This window comes from Eupeodes corollae, chromosome 2, assembly GCF_945859685.1.
Source record: "Eupeodes corollae chromosome 2, idEupCoro1.1, whole genome shotgun sequence".
Taxonomy (NCBI): Eukaryota; Metazoa; Arthropoda; class Insecta; order Diptera; family Syrphidae; genus Eupeodes; species Eupeodes corollae.
The window spans coordinates 65079278-65094114 of record NC_079148.1 but is presented as its reverse complement, the minus strand read 5'-3'; the positions used below and the strand labels follow the sequence as shown (position 1 = coordinate 65094114).

At 36.6% G+C, this 14837-nt stretch overlaps 1 protein-coding gene across 1 annotated transcript in view; it reads right to left on the bottom strand.

Annotated features, from left to right (window-relative positions):
• The window catches only part of LOC129945370 (uncharacterized protein DDB_G0283357), a 219452-nt gene that overhangs the window by 31686 nt on the left and 172929 nt on the right, over positions 1-14837 (bottom strand). The window contains exon 6 of the mRNA XM_056055061.1: positions 14101-14524. Within this exon, the coding sequence (XP_055911036.1) occupies positions 14101-14524 (424 nt within the window). The remainder of the gene's footprint in view (positions 1-14100; positions 14525-14837) is intronic.

Sequence of the window (14837 nt, the reverse complement as noted above, 5' to 3'; positions counted from 1 at the left end):
TATATTTTATCCCAAACAAATCTAATCTTATGCTTATCATTTATTTTGTTTAGAACCAATATGAAGCTAAATACCATTACCATTTTAACATTTGACTTTTCTAAAACTTCACAATTTTAATCTACTTAGACAAAACGTTGTTTTAATGCCTCTTTTGCTCCTGAGCACAAACTTCATTGCTTTACCCTCACAATTTCTTTGAAATAAATTAGAAAACGTTGACAAGCTAATGACTTGCAATAAAACATTTAGTTCGTGGTAAATGAGAAGGTTGCCTGCAAATGATGGATTCCTTTCATCAACGCTAATGTAATTCACATTATTATAGTTTTAATAAATTCCTAAGTTCTTATTTCATTACATTTAAAAAAGTCTACATTATCCTTATGATGGATCCTATGTGGTAAAATATATTGGCGTCATTTTCAATTGTTTTTTTTTTTTAAATTCATAAATATTCTTCATCATAACGGGTTATCCATTTTGCGGTTTCAATAGTATGCATATATATATTACAAAGTCACTGCTTGTTGCGCTCTTTGATTCGGAGGTGTGATTGGACCTTACTTCTTTGAAAAGTTGGATGAAACGACTATCACCGTCAATAAGAAGCGTTATGGTCATATGAACCGACTAGGAGAATATGTGGTTTCAATAAGACGGTGCCACATGCTACACAACTCAAGCGAATATGGCTTTTTGCAGTATACATTTCCTGGTCGCGTAATTTCTCATCGTGGCGGTATCAACTGGGAAACAAGATCATACGATTAGACACTTCTGGACTTTTTTTTTTGTTGAACTACGCGAAAGACTGTGTTTATGCAGATAAACTTTTAACTCTGGAGCACTTCAGAACTAACATTCTTCTAGTTATGGCTGAGATACCGCCCAATATTATTTAAAAAAGTGGTTTAAATTATCTCAAAAGAATCGATGCTTGCAAAAATTCGCATGGCGGTCATTTAAATGATGTAAATGGTTTTTAATAAGGACGGCAAGATGTTGAAATAGAATAATAAAATTTTCCATATAGATTCGACTGAATTTGACCAATGGCCTGAGTTATATTTACCTTAAGGGCATCGGTCGATTGTGATTTATTTGCATAGACGTTCGACTTCAAAGAACCATACAGAAAAAAGTCCAACGGGTTCAAATCGCATGACCTTGGTGGCCAATTCCCATTATCCCGCAAGAGATAACCCTACATTTAAATCGTTCATGTAAAATTTCAATCGTGTCGTTTCTTGTGTGGCACGTAGTGCCGTCCTGCTTGAAGTAATGGTTTAATTTGGGTGATAAGAAATTAGTTATTATGTCATTATTCTTCCACCTGAGCATCGAACTTGTCGAGTTGTAGAAGCTAAGTAAGGTCAATGATTCTCCGAAATTATTTTTCCAGAAGAGTCCTGAAACCAAAGGTTGCTTGCTCCTCCCCTTCCCAATCCTTACTCCCTCCTACATCGGCTTTGTGCTCCTGGCTGCTGGCTGATGGCTTCTTATTCCTTGAATGTATAGTGTATCACTGTCTCCCAATTAGTTGTTTCCTTCCTGGGACGCTTATGTCTTAATTGCTGTTCGTCTCTCCTTTTTCCAAAAAAATATCCTTCCCTTCAACTTCCCAATTGGGGGATGGCCAAATTTCTAAAATTAGCTCAGTCATTAATGGAGTATCCGGATACCAGGAGACCTCCGGATTAGCCAGCCTTATCTGTGTAAGCGAATCTCTGCACAGATGGACCCCCCTTACTTCGCCTACTTGTGGGAATCAAATGGAAAATTTTAAACAAAAACAAAAACATAAACAAAAGCAAAAAACGTCAAACCGGTGCCGGTACTCCAGCTTCACCGGGTGGCAGTTCGGCGGCAACGTCGGCTGTCGTTGCACCTGTGCCAAACATCGGAGAAGGGCTTGTGCCAAGTGCCCATCCTTTAGTGCGGTACAGTATGCATCACTATGAGAGTAAAGCTCTCCAGAATGCTCCTAGGAGCTCTTATAAACAACGGCGCTATGCGATGAGGATTTTAAATCCCCTTGTTCAAAATTGGGAGATGAAAGTAATCCCATCCTTTGCAAGAGGTGGGAGTGGGCTAAATCCATTCTAGACAAAACTAGTCGCTACGACTCCACACGTCAAAGCGACAAAGGTCTTTGAAAGAGTCCACTCCCGTCCCTAAAAATCCCAAAGTGCAGAACACCAGCACTCTGAACATTGCTAGAGTACCTCTCACTAAACCTTTTAGTGTTGTACTTATGGAATCCAACAAAATCATACTTGGAGTCATTGATAGCAGCAATATTGATGGCACGATTACTTCTGACTGTTGGCAGATGGTGAAACTGGGGCTCTCAGCTGGTTTCCTCAAAGTTATGCGAGATCATCCGGGTCCACCGCCTGTAACAAGCGATGAGGATTGGCATCAAGGTCATGTCAAACTCATCGCTTGTAAGGATCAGAGGTCGCGCGATCTCTATACGCTTGCTGTCGGCATGCTGGGCGAAGTTTAGCCAGTTGCAAAACTCGAGGGTGTTGCAAAGGAAGATATTCCATGCAGGCCGAGAGCTCGCGCTTGGATCCCTAAAGAACCATCATGTGCTGATGACATACGTGAAATGATTAAGATCAGCAACCCGGACCTCCCTTGTCACGACTGGAAGATCGCGAAACTGGAGGAGCCAAAGGGTCTTAATCGAAGTGCGATTATCGTAATTAATAAAGACTCTGTGGCTTTTTTGGTGCGAATTAAGGTACGGTTTCGAGACAGTTACGCTACGTATCTATAAAAAAGATGAGGTAGACGCTTCATGCGAGCTTCCACAACCCTTTTTGAAAGCGGTGTAGCAAGACGTAGGTGCTACTATCACCTTCCCTTCCTTGGATGTGGATGTTGATGTACCTTTGACCTCTTCTGTCGCAGCACAGTTTTCTTCTGGAAACGTCAAAAGTTTATCCCTAGTGGAGACCGATGACTCCAACGACAAAGCTCTTCCCAGTGGGGAAGAAGATGAACTATTAGGTTCCTCTTCGTCTGATCTAGATGTGTTATCTGATTGTTTACTGAACGGTTCATCTCAAATTTGGCCATCAAACGTTGAAGAGTCGACTGTGGAATGGCCTTCACGGGGCCCCAAAATCTACCCGCCCCAAGTGAAAAATGTCAACTTTCAAGCTTTATAATAAAAAAAGGAATATCATGAAAAAAAATAATGTATACGTGTTCTATTTACGTTTAATTTAAAACCTCAAAATGGATAACCCTGTATATAGCTCTAGGTCTTACCTACCTTATTCCACTCAATGATATATTAAGCTTGTTTAAGTTTTATCATTTTATCGTCTGTAGATAATGTCCTTGCATTAAACGAACAAAATGTTTATGGTTTGTTTTTGTTGTTGTGCTTTCTTTCTTCTTTTTCTTGTCATGATGTTATCAATTTTGTTAAGTGTTTTGAAGGCTTAAGCTTACATTCATGTAATGGTGTTAAGCCAGTTTTTAGGAGATAATCGTAATTTATGTTTATTTGTCTAGTCATTTTTGGCAATGGTTACTTTGGTTTGTCCAATAACAATAAGGAGAAGTCTACCAATTTCTAAATTTGTCTTCTCACTTTTGTTGTTCAACAGAACAAAACTTCATCTATATTTCGTTTAACTTTTAAACTGCTTATAATTTCAGCTAAGGTAGTTAAAAGTCAATTTCTTTGAAACTATTAGCTTAAGAAAACGGTAACTCAACATCTTACTTGACAAAACCAATGTGGAACTTGATTTTATTTTGAGATTTTTTTCTTAATAATCACAAAATCTGTCAAACATATAATTTAAGTCTTGAGTTGGATTTTCTACGAACCAATTGCTTGAATCGTATTTCATAGGCATACATTTCATATATCACCACTAAGGAATTTGTTAGATTTCGTATACCTATGCTCAGTGGGGCGTATGAGTAATATTTTTAGAAGGGAAAAAAGCTTACATGTGTATATTTTTATTTTCCTTTTGAAATGAAAACATTTCCTAGCACCATCATCATCATCAAAAATAACTTCATTAAAAGAAATCAAATTTATCAATTATCATTATTGATAAATTTCTTAATAAAAGTTACAAATCCTATTAAAATTTTGTCTGCTTTTGTGAACATTTATAAAGTATAAATGAATTACCTACACACGAACGAATGTTTTCCATCCAATTAGATAAAATTTGAGGCAAGAAACTTTCTCCATGTTGCTGTATGACATTATTGGCAAATAATTTTATTCAAATATTTAATTTCATTTTATATTTTGCTTACTGTTTCATATTTCATTCAGCTGAAAGTAATAGCAGTATGGAATTTATTTCATTCGATTATTTTAGTTTGATGACTAAATTGCAATAAACCCACATCTTCTTTTACATAATGTTTGAACATGTACATATGTATTGCACATATTATATAGATATATGTAAATGGTATGAACTTTGTGCCTCATATGATATTTTTTCTGATTTTGTTTTCAGACGAAATTGTATGCAAAAGTGCTGGATTGTAAACCACATCGTTTACGCCTTTAATCCTACCAAAGCAATTAATAAGTGATGCGGTGATGCAAATAAAAAAACATAAAACAAATTTCCCAATTAAAAGAATATGCAGGTATTTTAAATATAAATTTATATTCATATACTATATATGTAAATATAGGAAAAGAAAAAATGTTTTTTTTTTTAATTGTACATAAAAACTTGTTAAGTAGGTAAGCTTTTAATAGTTTTTCGAGGAATATGATTAAATTTCGTCTTTGATCAATGAGTTACTTTCTTTATAACCGGATGTCTTTTAGAATTGTCCGATATTTGACATGTAATTGTAGTTATATTTTAAAACCTTAATTTTTGATATTGGCTTACAAAAGGGAACAGTTTGTCAAGTAGGCAATGTCTTCATAACTTCCTAACATATTTGTATCTTATGAAAATGTGACGTCAAATATATTCGAATTTTTGAGGTGGAGGAGTTATAAAAAATTTGATGATGTGAGGCAGAGAAATTATACAAAAGTTGATGTCTTAGTTTAGTATTGAAAGGATGTAATATTCTTAACCAAATGTCGTTGTAAAGAACTGATATGATCATTCTAACAGTTATCACTTTATTTAAGCTCAGTATGGCTTGAAGAAAACTTTTGTTGAGGACATTATCGCACGTCGTGGGCTTGTGCCGTGGCCTCCAGATCGTCCGATTTAACAATACTAGACTATGAAGTCACTTGTGTACGCAGACATGTATGTCCGCGACTATTCAAGCCTTGAATACAAAAAGTGCTCGAATATTGGAACTTTGGGCTGGAATTGTCATTTTTAATAAACGATATTTTGGTTTAAAAAAAAAACTTTGGTTTCATAATTCTTTGCCTTGTGGAAAAAAAAATTGTGAAATATATCGTCATTTGTTATAAATTAACTAAAATTGACTTTATAAAACTTAAAGTTTCAAATTTCAGTTCCAAAATTTAAGTTACTTCTGAATTAAAAAACTTACATAAATCACTTTTTTTTATAAAATTCTTATTCTTCGACAAAAATCTTCATCAGTACTAAATTTTAAATAGATTTTTCTTATCTCAAAAATCTAATTTTGCCAGTACGTATATTTCTTATGAAAAGTAATTGTAAAAAGTGAAAGATACTGGAGGGCTAAAAAATATACTTAAGACATTCTTGCCGAAAAATTAAAGGACTTTTCTACTTGAGACGATTTAACGAAGCCCTACAGTGGAATATATTCTCTAAAAGCAGTAAACTCGCACTACAATCACAATCTTAAAATGATGACTGAAAGATTTGATCTTCCGGAAGCTTACTAACTTACTTAAGGTGGCGCTACGGTCCTGTGTGAATTGGGTCCCAACAAACTTCTCCAGTTTCACGCTCCAAGTTGGGTGAGGTCACTTTCCACTTGAGACCACTTGATCCGCGGTCTTCCTCTACTGCGCTGACCTGTGGGTGTGGATTCGAAGGCTTTCGGGGCCGGAGCATTGGTTTCCATGTGCTCTACGTGACCCAGCCATCTTTGTTGTTGGACTTTTACCCTTCTGGCTAAGTCTACGTCGCTGTACAGCCCGTACAGCTCGTCGTTCCATCTTCTCCTCCACTCTCCTTCGTACATACGGGACCGTAGATCACACGAAGAACTTTTCTCTCGAACGGACCTAAGGTGCTTTCATCCGCTTTTGTCATAGTCCATGCTTCTGCACCGTATAGCAGGATGGGGATGATAAGGGTGTTATATAGCAAAATTTCGATCCCTGGAGAGAGGACTTAACCACTAAATTGCTTTCTTAGTCAACGGTTAGCAAGAGTTATTCTGCGTTTGATTTCAGCGCTGGTGTTGTTTTCTGAGTTTACAGCGGAGCCTAGGTAGACGAAGTCCTTGACTAGCTCAAAGTTACGTCTGTCGATGGTGACGTTTTGACCAAGACGTCGGTGTTGTATGTCCTTTCTTGACGACAACATGAACTTTCTTTTGCCCTCATTAACCGCTAAACCCATTTTTGCCGCCTCTGCTTCAATACTCACAAAAGCCCCATTGACATCAGGCTGCGTTCTTCCGATTATGTCAATGTCACCAGCATATGCTAGTAATTGGACAGACTTTTGAAAGATAGTGCGTCTAGTGTTGACGTGTGAGCTCTGTACTATTCTTTCAAGCACGATGTTAAAAAAATCACATGATAGCGCATCATTACTTTGTCTAAAATCTTTTTTGACATCGAAGTTGTTTCCAACCTTTATGGAGCAGCATGAATTCTCCATGGTCATCCTGCACAAACGGATGAGTTTGGCAGGGATGCCAAAACTTGACATGGCTCTATACAGCTCTTCCCTGTAGATGCTGTCATATGCGCCCTTGAAATCGATGAAAAGGTGGTGGGTGTCTGCCGTAATGTGAATATTTGATCACCTGGTCTAAAACCACACTGATAAGGACCTATCAGGTTGTTGACGATGGGCTTTAGATGTTCACATATTACGGCAGAGAAGATTTTATAGGCGATGTTAAGTAGACTGATTCCTCTTTAGTTGGTGCAGTTTAGAGGGTCTCCTTTTTTCAGGATCGGGCAAACAATACTGAGGTTCCATTAATCGGGCATGCTTTCTTTCGACCATATCTTACAGTTGCTGCATGCTCCTAACCAACTTATCTCCAGCTGCTTTAAAGAGCTCGGCCTTCAAGCCATTCGCTCCAGCTGCTATATTAGACTTCAGCTTTAATATGGCAATCTTTACTACGTCTAAGTCGGGAGGACGGGATTGTTCGTTTTCGTCGTCTATGTTGAATGGATCATCATGGCTGACAGCGGAATTGAGTTCGTCGTCACCGTTATACATTCTGCAGAAGTGGTCTTTCCATATCCTCAGCATTTACTGCGGTTCCACTATGATGTTTCCACTTTCGTCTTTGCAGCCTTCGGTTCTAGGTTTATGAACCTGTGAATTTCGTTTCACCTGTTCATAAAACTTAGAACTTCATTCCTGCTTTTAAATACCTCAACATTTTCTACCGCACGCTTCTCATGCCCTCTCTTTTTCCTTCTGAGAAGTCGGTGTTCCTTTCGCCTCTTCTTCTCATTTAGCTTATGAGCAGCTCTCGTCCTTTTATGCAGCGCCGCTTTGCGTGCCTGTTGTTTGGCTGCATTTGCCTACCGACATTCCTCATCAAACCAGGGGTTCCTTGTTGGTGGCTGTTTGAAACCCAACACATCAGAGGGGGCTTCTCTGATTGCATCTTGGCAATGTAGCCACTGGTTTTCGAAACATTGTGTTGGCGGCAGAAAACTTCGAGAGAAGTTACTTGTAACTCGGTCAGAAAAGGATTTGGCGATTGCAGTCGTTTGACGTTGTACCTTCTCCCAGCACCTCCCTGTTTTGCCATGGGTCTGGAAAACTAGCTGAAAATCAGGGGAGACTTTCCATTACCGCAACATGTTTTAAACATTTAGGCGAGGAAACACCTTTTAGTCATAAAACAAAATATTTTCTTTTTCAGACTTAACCCTACTTTTTATTGAATTGATAAGACGGCGCGCGTACTAATAGCTTGGCATGTAAGGGAGCCATGCTGCCCCCAGCTTCCAACTGCTTGTGATCACAATAAGATTTGACGTGGGTGTATAAGGGGCACGGAGTGAAAAAGCAAAACCAAATAAAATAAGTAGACAAACGATGCTTCGATAATAAAGGTTTTATTGCAACTGACTAGCTTAAAAATAGTTTACAATTGGTATACTAATATTAGAAGTTTTGGTACAGCTACGAAAACGCATACATAATATCATGGTAATAGAAAAAAGCTGTAATATCGAACGATTGATGGATTTAAACATCATAATGAAGTTCTTAAATGTAAATAAAATACGTTAACTATGATTGAGAATATTATATATCTTAAAGGTTTGCTATAGCTTGAAAAATAAGTCTCTAAAGATTTTATTACCTCTTTAGTGTTAGTTGTTCTAACAGGATACAATTTTGTAAATTTAGAAAACGCATCTACAACTACTAACACATGTTTTCTTACGTTGTGCACGGAGCACGGTAACGGACCATAATAGTCTATATGAATGGTGTCAAATGGCTTGTCACCTTTTGGAATACTGTGCTAGACACCTTCCTTCTTACCTGTTGGTGGGGAAAAGTGCATACATTTGAGGCAAGAGCCAATATAGTTTTTAATTTTTGCCTTCATCAAAGGAAACCAATAAGTTTTTTTTAAGAAATCGTAGCACTTTTCAACTCCTACATGACATAGTGCTTCGTGATGAGTCTGTATAACGTTTCTTTCCATTTGCAATGGAACATAGAAAAAGATTTTTTGGTTTATCTTTCGATAAACAAGACCATTGACTAGTTCGTAAATGGAACTTTCCCTTTCTTCTAACATTTTCACTAATCTCTGAATGGTCTTATCTCGTTGCTGCGCTGCGGCCAATGCATTCTCAAATGAGTCTGCTTCAACCACCATCAAAAAATTATGAACTCTACTAAGAGCGTCAACATGAGTCATCTTCCTACCATCTCTATGCTCTATTAAATAGTCGTACTCTTGCAGCTCTAAGGCCCAGCGCGAAATTCTCGGATTTAAAACTTTTTTGTTCAATGTCAAGGTAAGTGACTTACAATCTGTTACTATCTTAAATTTTATCCCTGTAAGATATATATTAAAACGTCTAAGGGCATAAATTATTGCCAAGGTTTCAAGCTCATAAGAATGGTATTTTGATTCCTGTACAGTAGCTCGTTTTGAAAAAAAGAAAATGGGGTGAAACATTTTGTCTTCCTGACGCTGCAGTAGAACTGCACCAAAACCAAGGTTACTCGCATCACAGTGAAGTTCAGTTTCAGCATTTGGATTATAAATGCTTAAAACTGGCGAGTCAATAAGTTTGTCTTTTAAAGTTTCAAAAGCATGCAGTTCTTCTTTTCCAAAAACAAACTTTGCATCTTTTTTCAAAACGTCGTACAAAGGCTTAGCGATGATTGAAAAATCTTTAACAAACTTTCTAAAATAAGAACAAAGACCTAAAAAAGAATGCAATGCTTTAATATTTGAAGGTATTGGATATTCCATCACAGCGCGTTTACCGTCAGCGTTTGGTCTTATACCACTCAACGAAACCTCATAGCCTAAATATGTTATTGATTCATGCATAAACATGCATTTATCAAAGCGAAATTCTAGTTTAAATTGGTGGGCTATTGAAAAAACTTCATGCAAAATCTGAAAATGTTCGTCTTTGGTTTCCGTCGCGATTAATAAGTCATCAAAATACACCCGAAGTTTACTAGAACGTATAAGGTTTTTAAATTTTTGCTCTATAAACTGCTGAAAAACAGCAGGTCCGTTCTTCAGTCCACATGGAACAACGAGGTACTCAAATTGACCTAAAGGGGTCACAAAAGAAGTGTATTTTATAGAGTCCTCTTCCATTTGTACATGTTGAAAACCACTTTTCAAATCGAGCAACGAAAAGTAATGTTTTCCCCTTAGCCCATCTAACATATCTTCGATTAAAGGAATCGGAAAATCATTTTTCTGCGTAACTTTATTTAACTGCCGAAAATCTATACATAAGCGCAGCTCACCCGATCTCTTTTTAGCCAAAACTATGGGCGAAGCATACGGCGAGTTGCTTTCTCGAATAATTTTTTTGTCTAACAGCTCATCTAAAATTTTCTGAAGCTCTACTTTATGAGCATGTGGTAATCTCCTCGGAGCATAATTAAAAACACTGTTCGTATCAGTTAAAATTATACGCATTTTGATTTCATTTTCATTAAGTTCATTAAAAACTCTAGTATAAGAAACATTTCCAAAAGCTAAATCTCTAATTCTGTTTTTCTCTTCTAGGCTTAAATTGTCATTAATTTTTAAAGTTATTTTATCGTCACCATAATCAAATGTATCGATATTTAAAATCTCTTCATTAAAATCACATACTTCGGAATTATCATTTTGCAAAGAACTTAATTTTGTATCATCTAATGAAAATTTTAAATTGCTTTTTTGTAAAAATTCTCTGCCTAAAATAATTATATTTTTCATAGTGTCTTTTTTAACAACATATAAACATATATTCGTAAAATTAAAGTTATTTATCTCAATGTTGCAATAAACCTTACCAAAAATAATCATTTTACTATTGTTGATTCCCACGTAGTCATGCATTGAAGAGTCGATCGACGTCATCAGGTAAGGCGGTGAATATTGTTGTTGTATGAAATTGATTGGACTTCCAGTGTCAATCATGTTTTGGCTTCCAATTTGGTGGTGATAGGTTCTGACTCATCGCTGATAAAATTGTATTTAAAAGTTCCATGGAAATCGTCTAAAAAAGTAGATCGATGTTGTTGTTCGGCGATGTCTAAATCATCCAAGACACACACTGCTGATTGAGGACAATTTTTTATCATATGACCCATTTGGCCACATCGAAAACATGAACCCTTCTCTCTGCGTGGCTTCGGACAGCTGGTGAGCACATGGCCATAGTCATTGCAGTTGAAACATCTCACTCTGCCTCTGGAGACTGTGTTGGGAGCTGAGGTTTTGGTATCAATCGTCACTGTTTTGTAGCTTGATGACGTTGGTTGGAACTCGGGCGTCTTCATTTTGTCGTACTTTCTCAAAATTCTCTTGAGATCCGCAATACTATTCGCTGTAAGTAAAATTTGTTTGTTAGACATCGTGTCTATAGTTAATGATATCTTGCTCCTCGATATCAGCTGAGCTTGCAATCTCTTGCATGATGAGCACATATTGTTGGATGTTCTCGTCTCTTAGCTTTCTTCTACTTCGTAAGGTGTTATGTATATCAGATGCTGAGGTGTCTTGTTGGAATTCACTGATTAGAGCTGTCTTCAATTCATTCCAAGAGCGACATGATGCAGATCTTAAAAAGAGTTTCGCAGTTCCCTTTAGTAGACGTTGAGCATATATAAAACATTTTGCGTCATCAAAATTATATATAAGTTTTTATTCCTCAATGCTTTTGATCCACTTCAGCACCGGGAAATTGTCATCGCCGGAGAAATTTAGTAGAGAATCCTCAAAATCTCTAAATGAAAAAATTGAATTATTCGTCTCACCATGTTGACTAAGTTCAGCTAATTTTATCTGAAGCTGTCGAATTTCCTCTTTTCTTGCAACAATTAGCCTTAAACTGTCGAGTTGCTGCAACACCAATCGATTTTCCTCCTCAAGCTGCGAAGATTCCTCTGAGTTTTCGTCATCAATAATTTCAACTGCCGGGAAAAGCTCTTCAAGTTGGGATTCTTCAAATTGTGTAATTGCTTGTTGCAGTCGAATTTTTAGCGCTGACTTAAGTCCATTTGTTGAAAGCCCAATTTCAGCCAGCTTATCCTTTAGTTGTTGCACATTGGCGATTTCAATAAATCGTAAAGCTCGTGAAGTCATTCCTACAGCACTTTATTAAATTAACTTTAAATCGCCAAATAAGTGTTTTCTTAATTACTTTTGTTTTAAATAAAATTCGTAACATAAACTTTCATAAATTCATAACTTTTGGCACATTAATTGAAATTGTTAAAATAATTTAGGTGACTGTACTTAATCCCACTTCTGAGGTTATAAGAGGCACGGAGTGAAAAAGCAAAACCAAATAAAATAAGTAGACAAACGATGCTTCGATAATAAAGGTTTTATTGCAACTGACTAGCTTAAAAATAGTTTACAATTGGTATACTAATATTAGAAGTTTTGGTACAGCTACGAAAACGCATACATAATATCATGGTAATAGAAAAAAGCTGTAATATCGAACGATTGATGGATTTAAACATCATAATGAAGTTCTTAAATGTAAATAAAATACGTTAACTATGATTGAGAATATTATATAAGAAAATAGGGTGTTTCAATTAATATTTCTTACAGGTGCGAGTTGGGTATATGCATAGTATTTTATGCTTTTCAGCACTAAAATCACAGAAATCCACAACAAAAAAAGCAAGTATCGCAAGACTGAACAAAAAACATCAAAGAAATGTCAAAATCTGAAAATTAGTTTAAAATAGGAATAAATGTTTCCTCACTCTAAAATTTCAATAGTTATTATTTATTTGCACATATCTATCAAATAAAAAAAAAAGCGAGTCGAAATTCGTGCTGCGGTAATGTAAAGTTGAGCCTAATTAGCTTTAGTGACGTGGCGCATTTTTGGATGAATGGTTGTGTAACAACCAAAATTGCCATACATGGGACGACACCAACCCATGCGAGCTTCACCAGATGATAATGCATCCTCAAAAAGTTACCGTTTTGTGTAGATTTTGTGTCTGAGACGTAATTGGTCCGTACTTTTTTAAAAACGACGTTAGCGATGATAACTAATTTCTCATGGTCAAAATTATCCATATGGACCTAGACGACATGTGGTTCCATCAGTTCCAGCACACAGCAAACGCCACGATTCGAATTTTGCATGAGCGGTTTGAGGATAAGGTTGTCTCTCACAGGGGTGAGTTGAATCGGCCACCAAGGTCATTCTTGAAGCCGCAAGTCTATGCAAATAAACCACAACCGACCGATATGCCCTAAAGGTGAACATGACATGAAGTAGGGGGGGGGGGCATTTGAATGATGTCATATCCCACACTTAATGGCAAACATGCGTCTTTCAAATACAAAAATAATTTTGTTAATACCTCACGCAAAGATTGTTTTATTCGATTGCAACATATACCCGCCCTTATTGAAAAACCCTTCATACAACCGAACTCAAAAAACTCGAATTCAACCACCATTTTCCATATCGATTTATTGTCCATAAATATTTTAAATTGTTATTTTACTTCCACTCAAAATCATTCAGTTGCTTGATATTTTGTTCTTTTCAAAAGAATTCTTTTGGGATGTTTTGATTAATCCTTAAAGCTAAAAAATGTATAATCCAAGTACTCCTTTTGACATCCAAATTGTCCGTCTTTCGTTTTTTTTGTACTGTGAAGCCTCTTTTCCGAATAAATTCAATAGATTTGTATTTCTCAATGTATCACATTTCATAAATTGAATATTTGCAATTATATTTTTAAAACATTTTGTTTTTTAATCATTAAAGTTGTGTATCTATGTTATATGTATGGAAATAAATTTAAAATAATTATAATGAAATATTATATAGCTACACAACATAGACTTATACCATGTACAGTAAATAGCTAAAAATAACTTTATAACTTCCGGAGTTGCTTTCAAATTACCTCTCGCATTGGAAACGGTTTCTCTTGAGGTACCTACCTACGTTTCCTTCCGTTCTCTTCAACCTCTTGAAACTAATAACATTAAAATAAAATTCCGTTGGGTTGAAACTACAACCGGAATTCCCACAATAACTTGGGAAGGATTCATTCATTTTCATTTCATCAAAACCAAACCGTTATACGAGTATATATAATAACAACAACAAAACAAACATTTGTGTAACGGTATACTGTACGTTAACGTACATTGTATATATGTATGCACGTACAAATATACACAGCCACATACATGCAACCAAAGAAGTAAAAGAGTAGAAGTTATGCTTACCTTTCTGCTTTCGGCTGGCATGCTGGAAGTCCTTAAACGTTGCTTTTGTTTGCAACCCAATTGCGCTATGGTTGCCGAGCTGCCACAAAAGAATATACCTCCGCCACAATCACCCCTGTCGCCCCTGATCACATTGGCTGACAGAGTGGGTGATATGCTGCCATCTGTTGTTGCCTCCAAAACGGATGTCATTGCATTGTTTGACCCGTTTCCGACGCCACCACCGCCGCTTCCAATGCCACCAAGACCGCCACCACAAACCCCCATCATTGGTATGATAGGTGATGTAGCGGCATATTGGGGCGAAACAGCTCCAGACATGGCTTGTTTGAATGTCAATACACCTCCACTTGACTCGACTGCCATCGAAGAGGAAATTTTTCCTTTTACGTTAACGGGGGATTTAACATGTGATATCCTTTCCCTGCAAAAAGGTACAGAGGTAAGAAAATACGGCACAACAAAATATTAGCATTTAAAAAAAGTAAGAGCTGAGTTTAAGCTTTAGGGACCGAACTTTGTTATCGAATTTAAAAGTCAAACATCGTATTGATGCTTATGGATCTGTAAATGCACATGTGGGTGTATTAGAGATGCAAGTATGAGTATGTACATACATGAATAAAGAATCAATATTATGTGGAGAGGGTGCTTCTGCTTCAATCAAATTAGGTTAATTTTGTTACACAGGGGCTGTGGCAAGTGAGGCGACTATAAAGTGAGCTGAACATAATAAG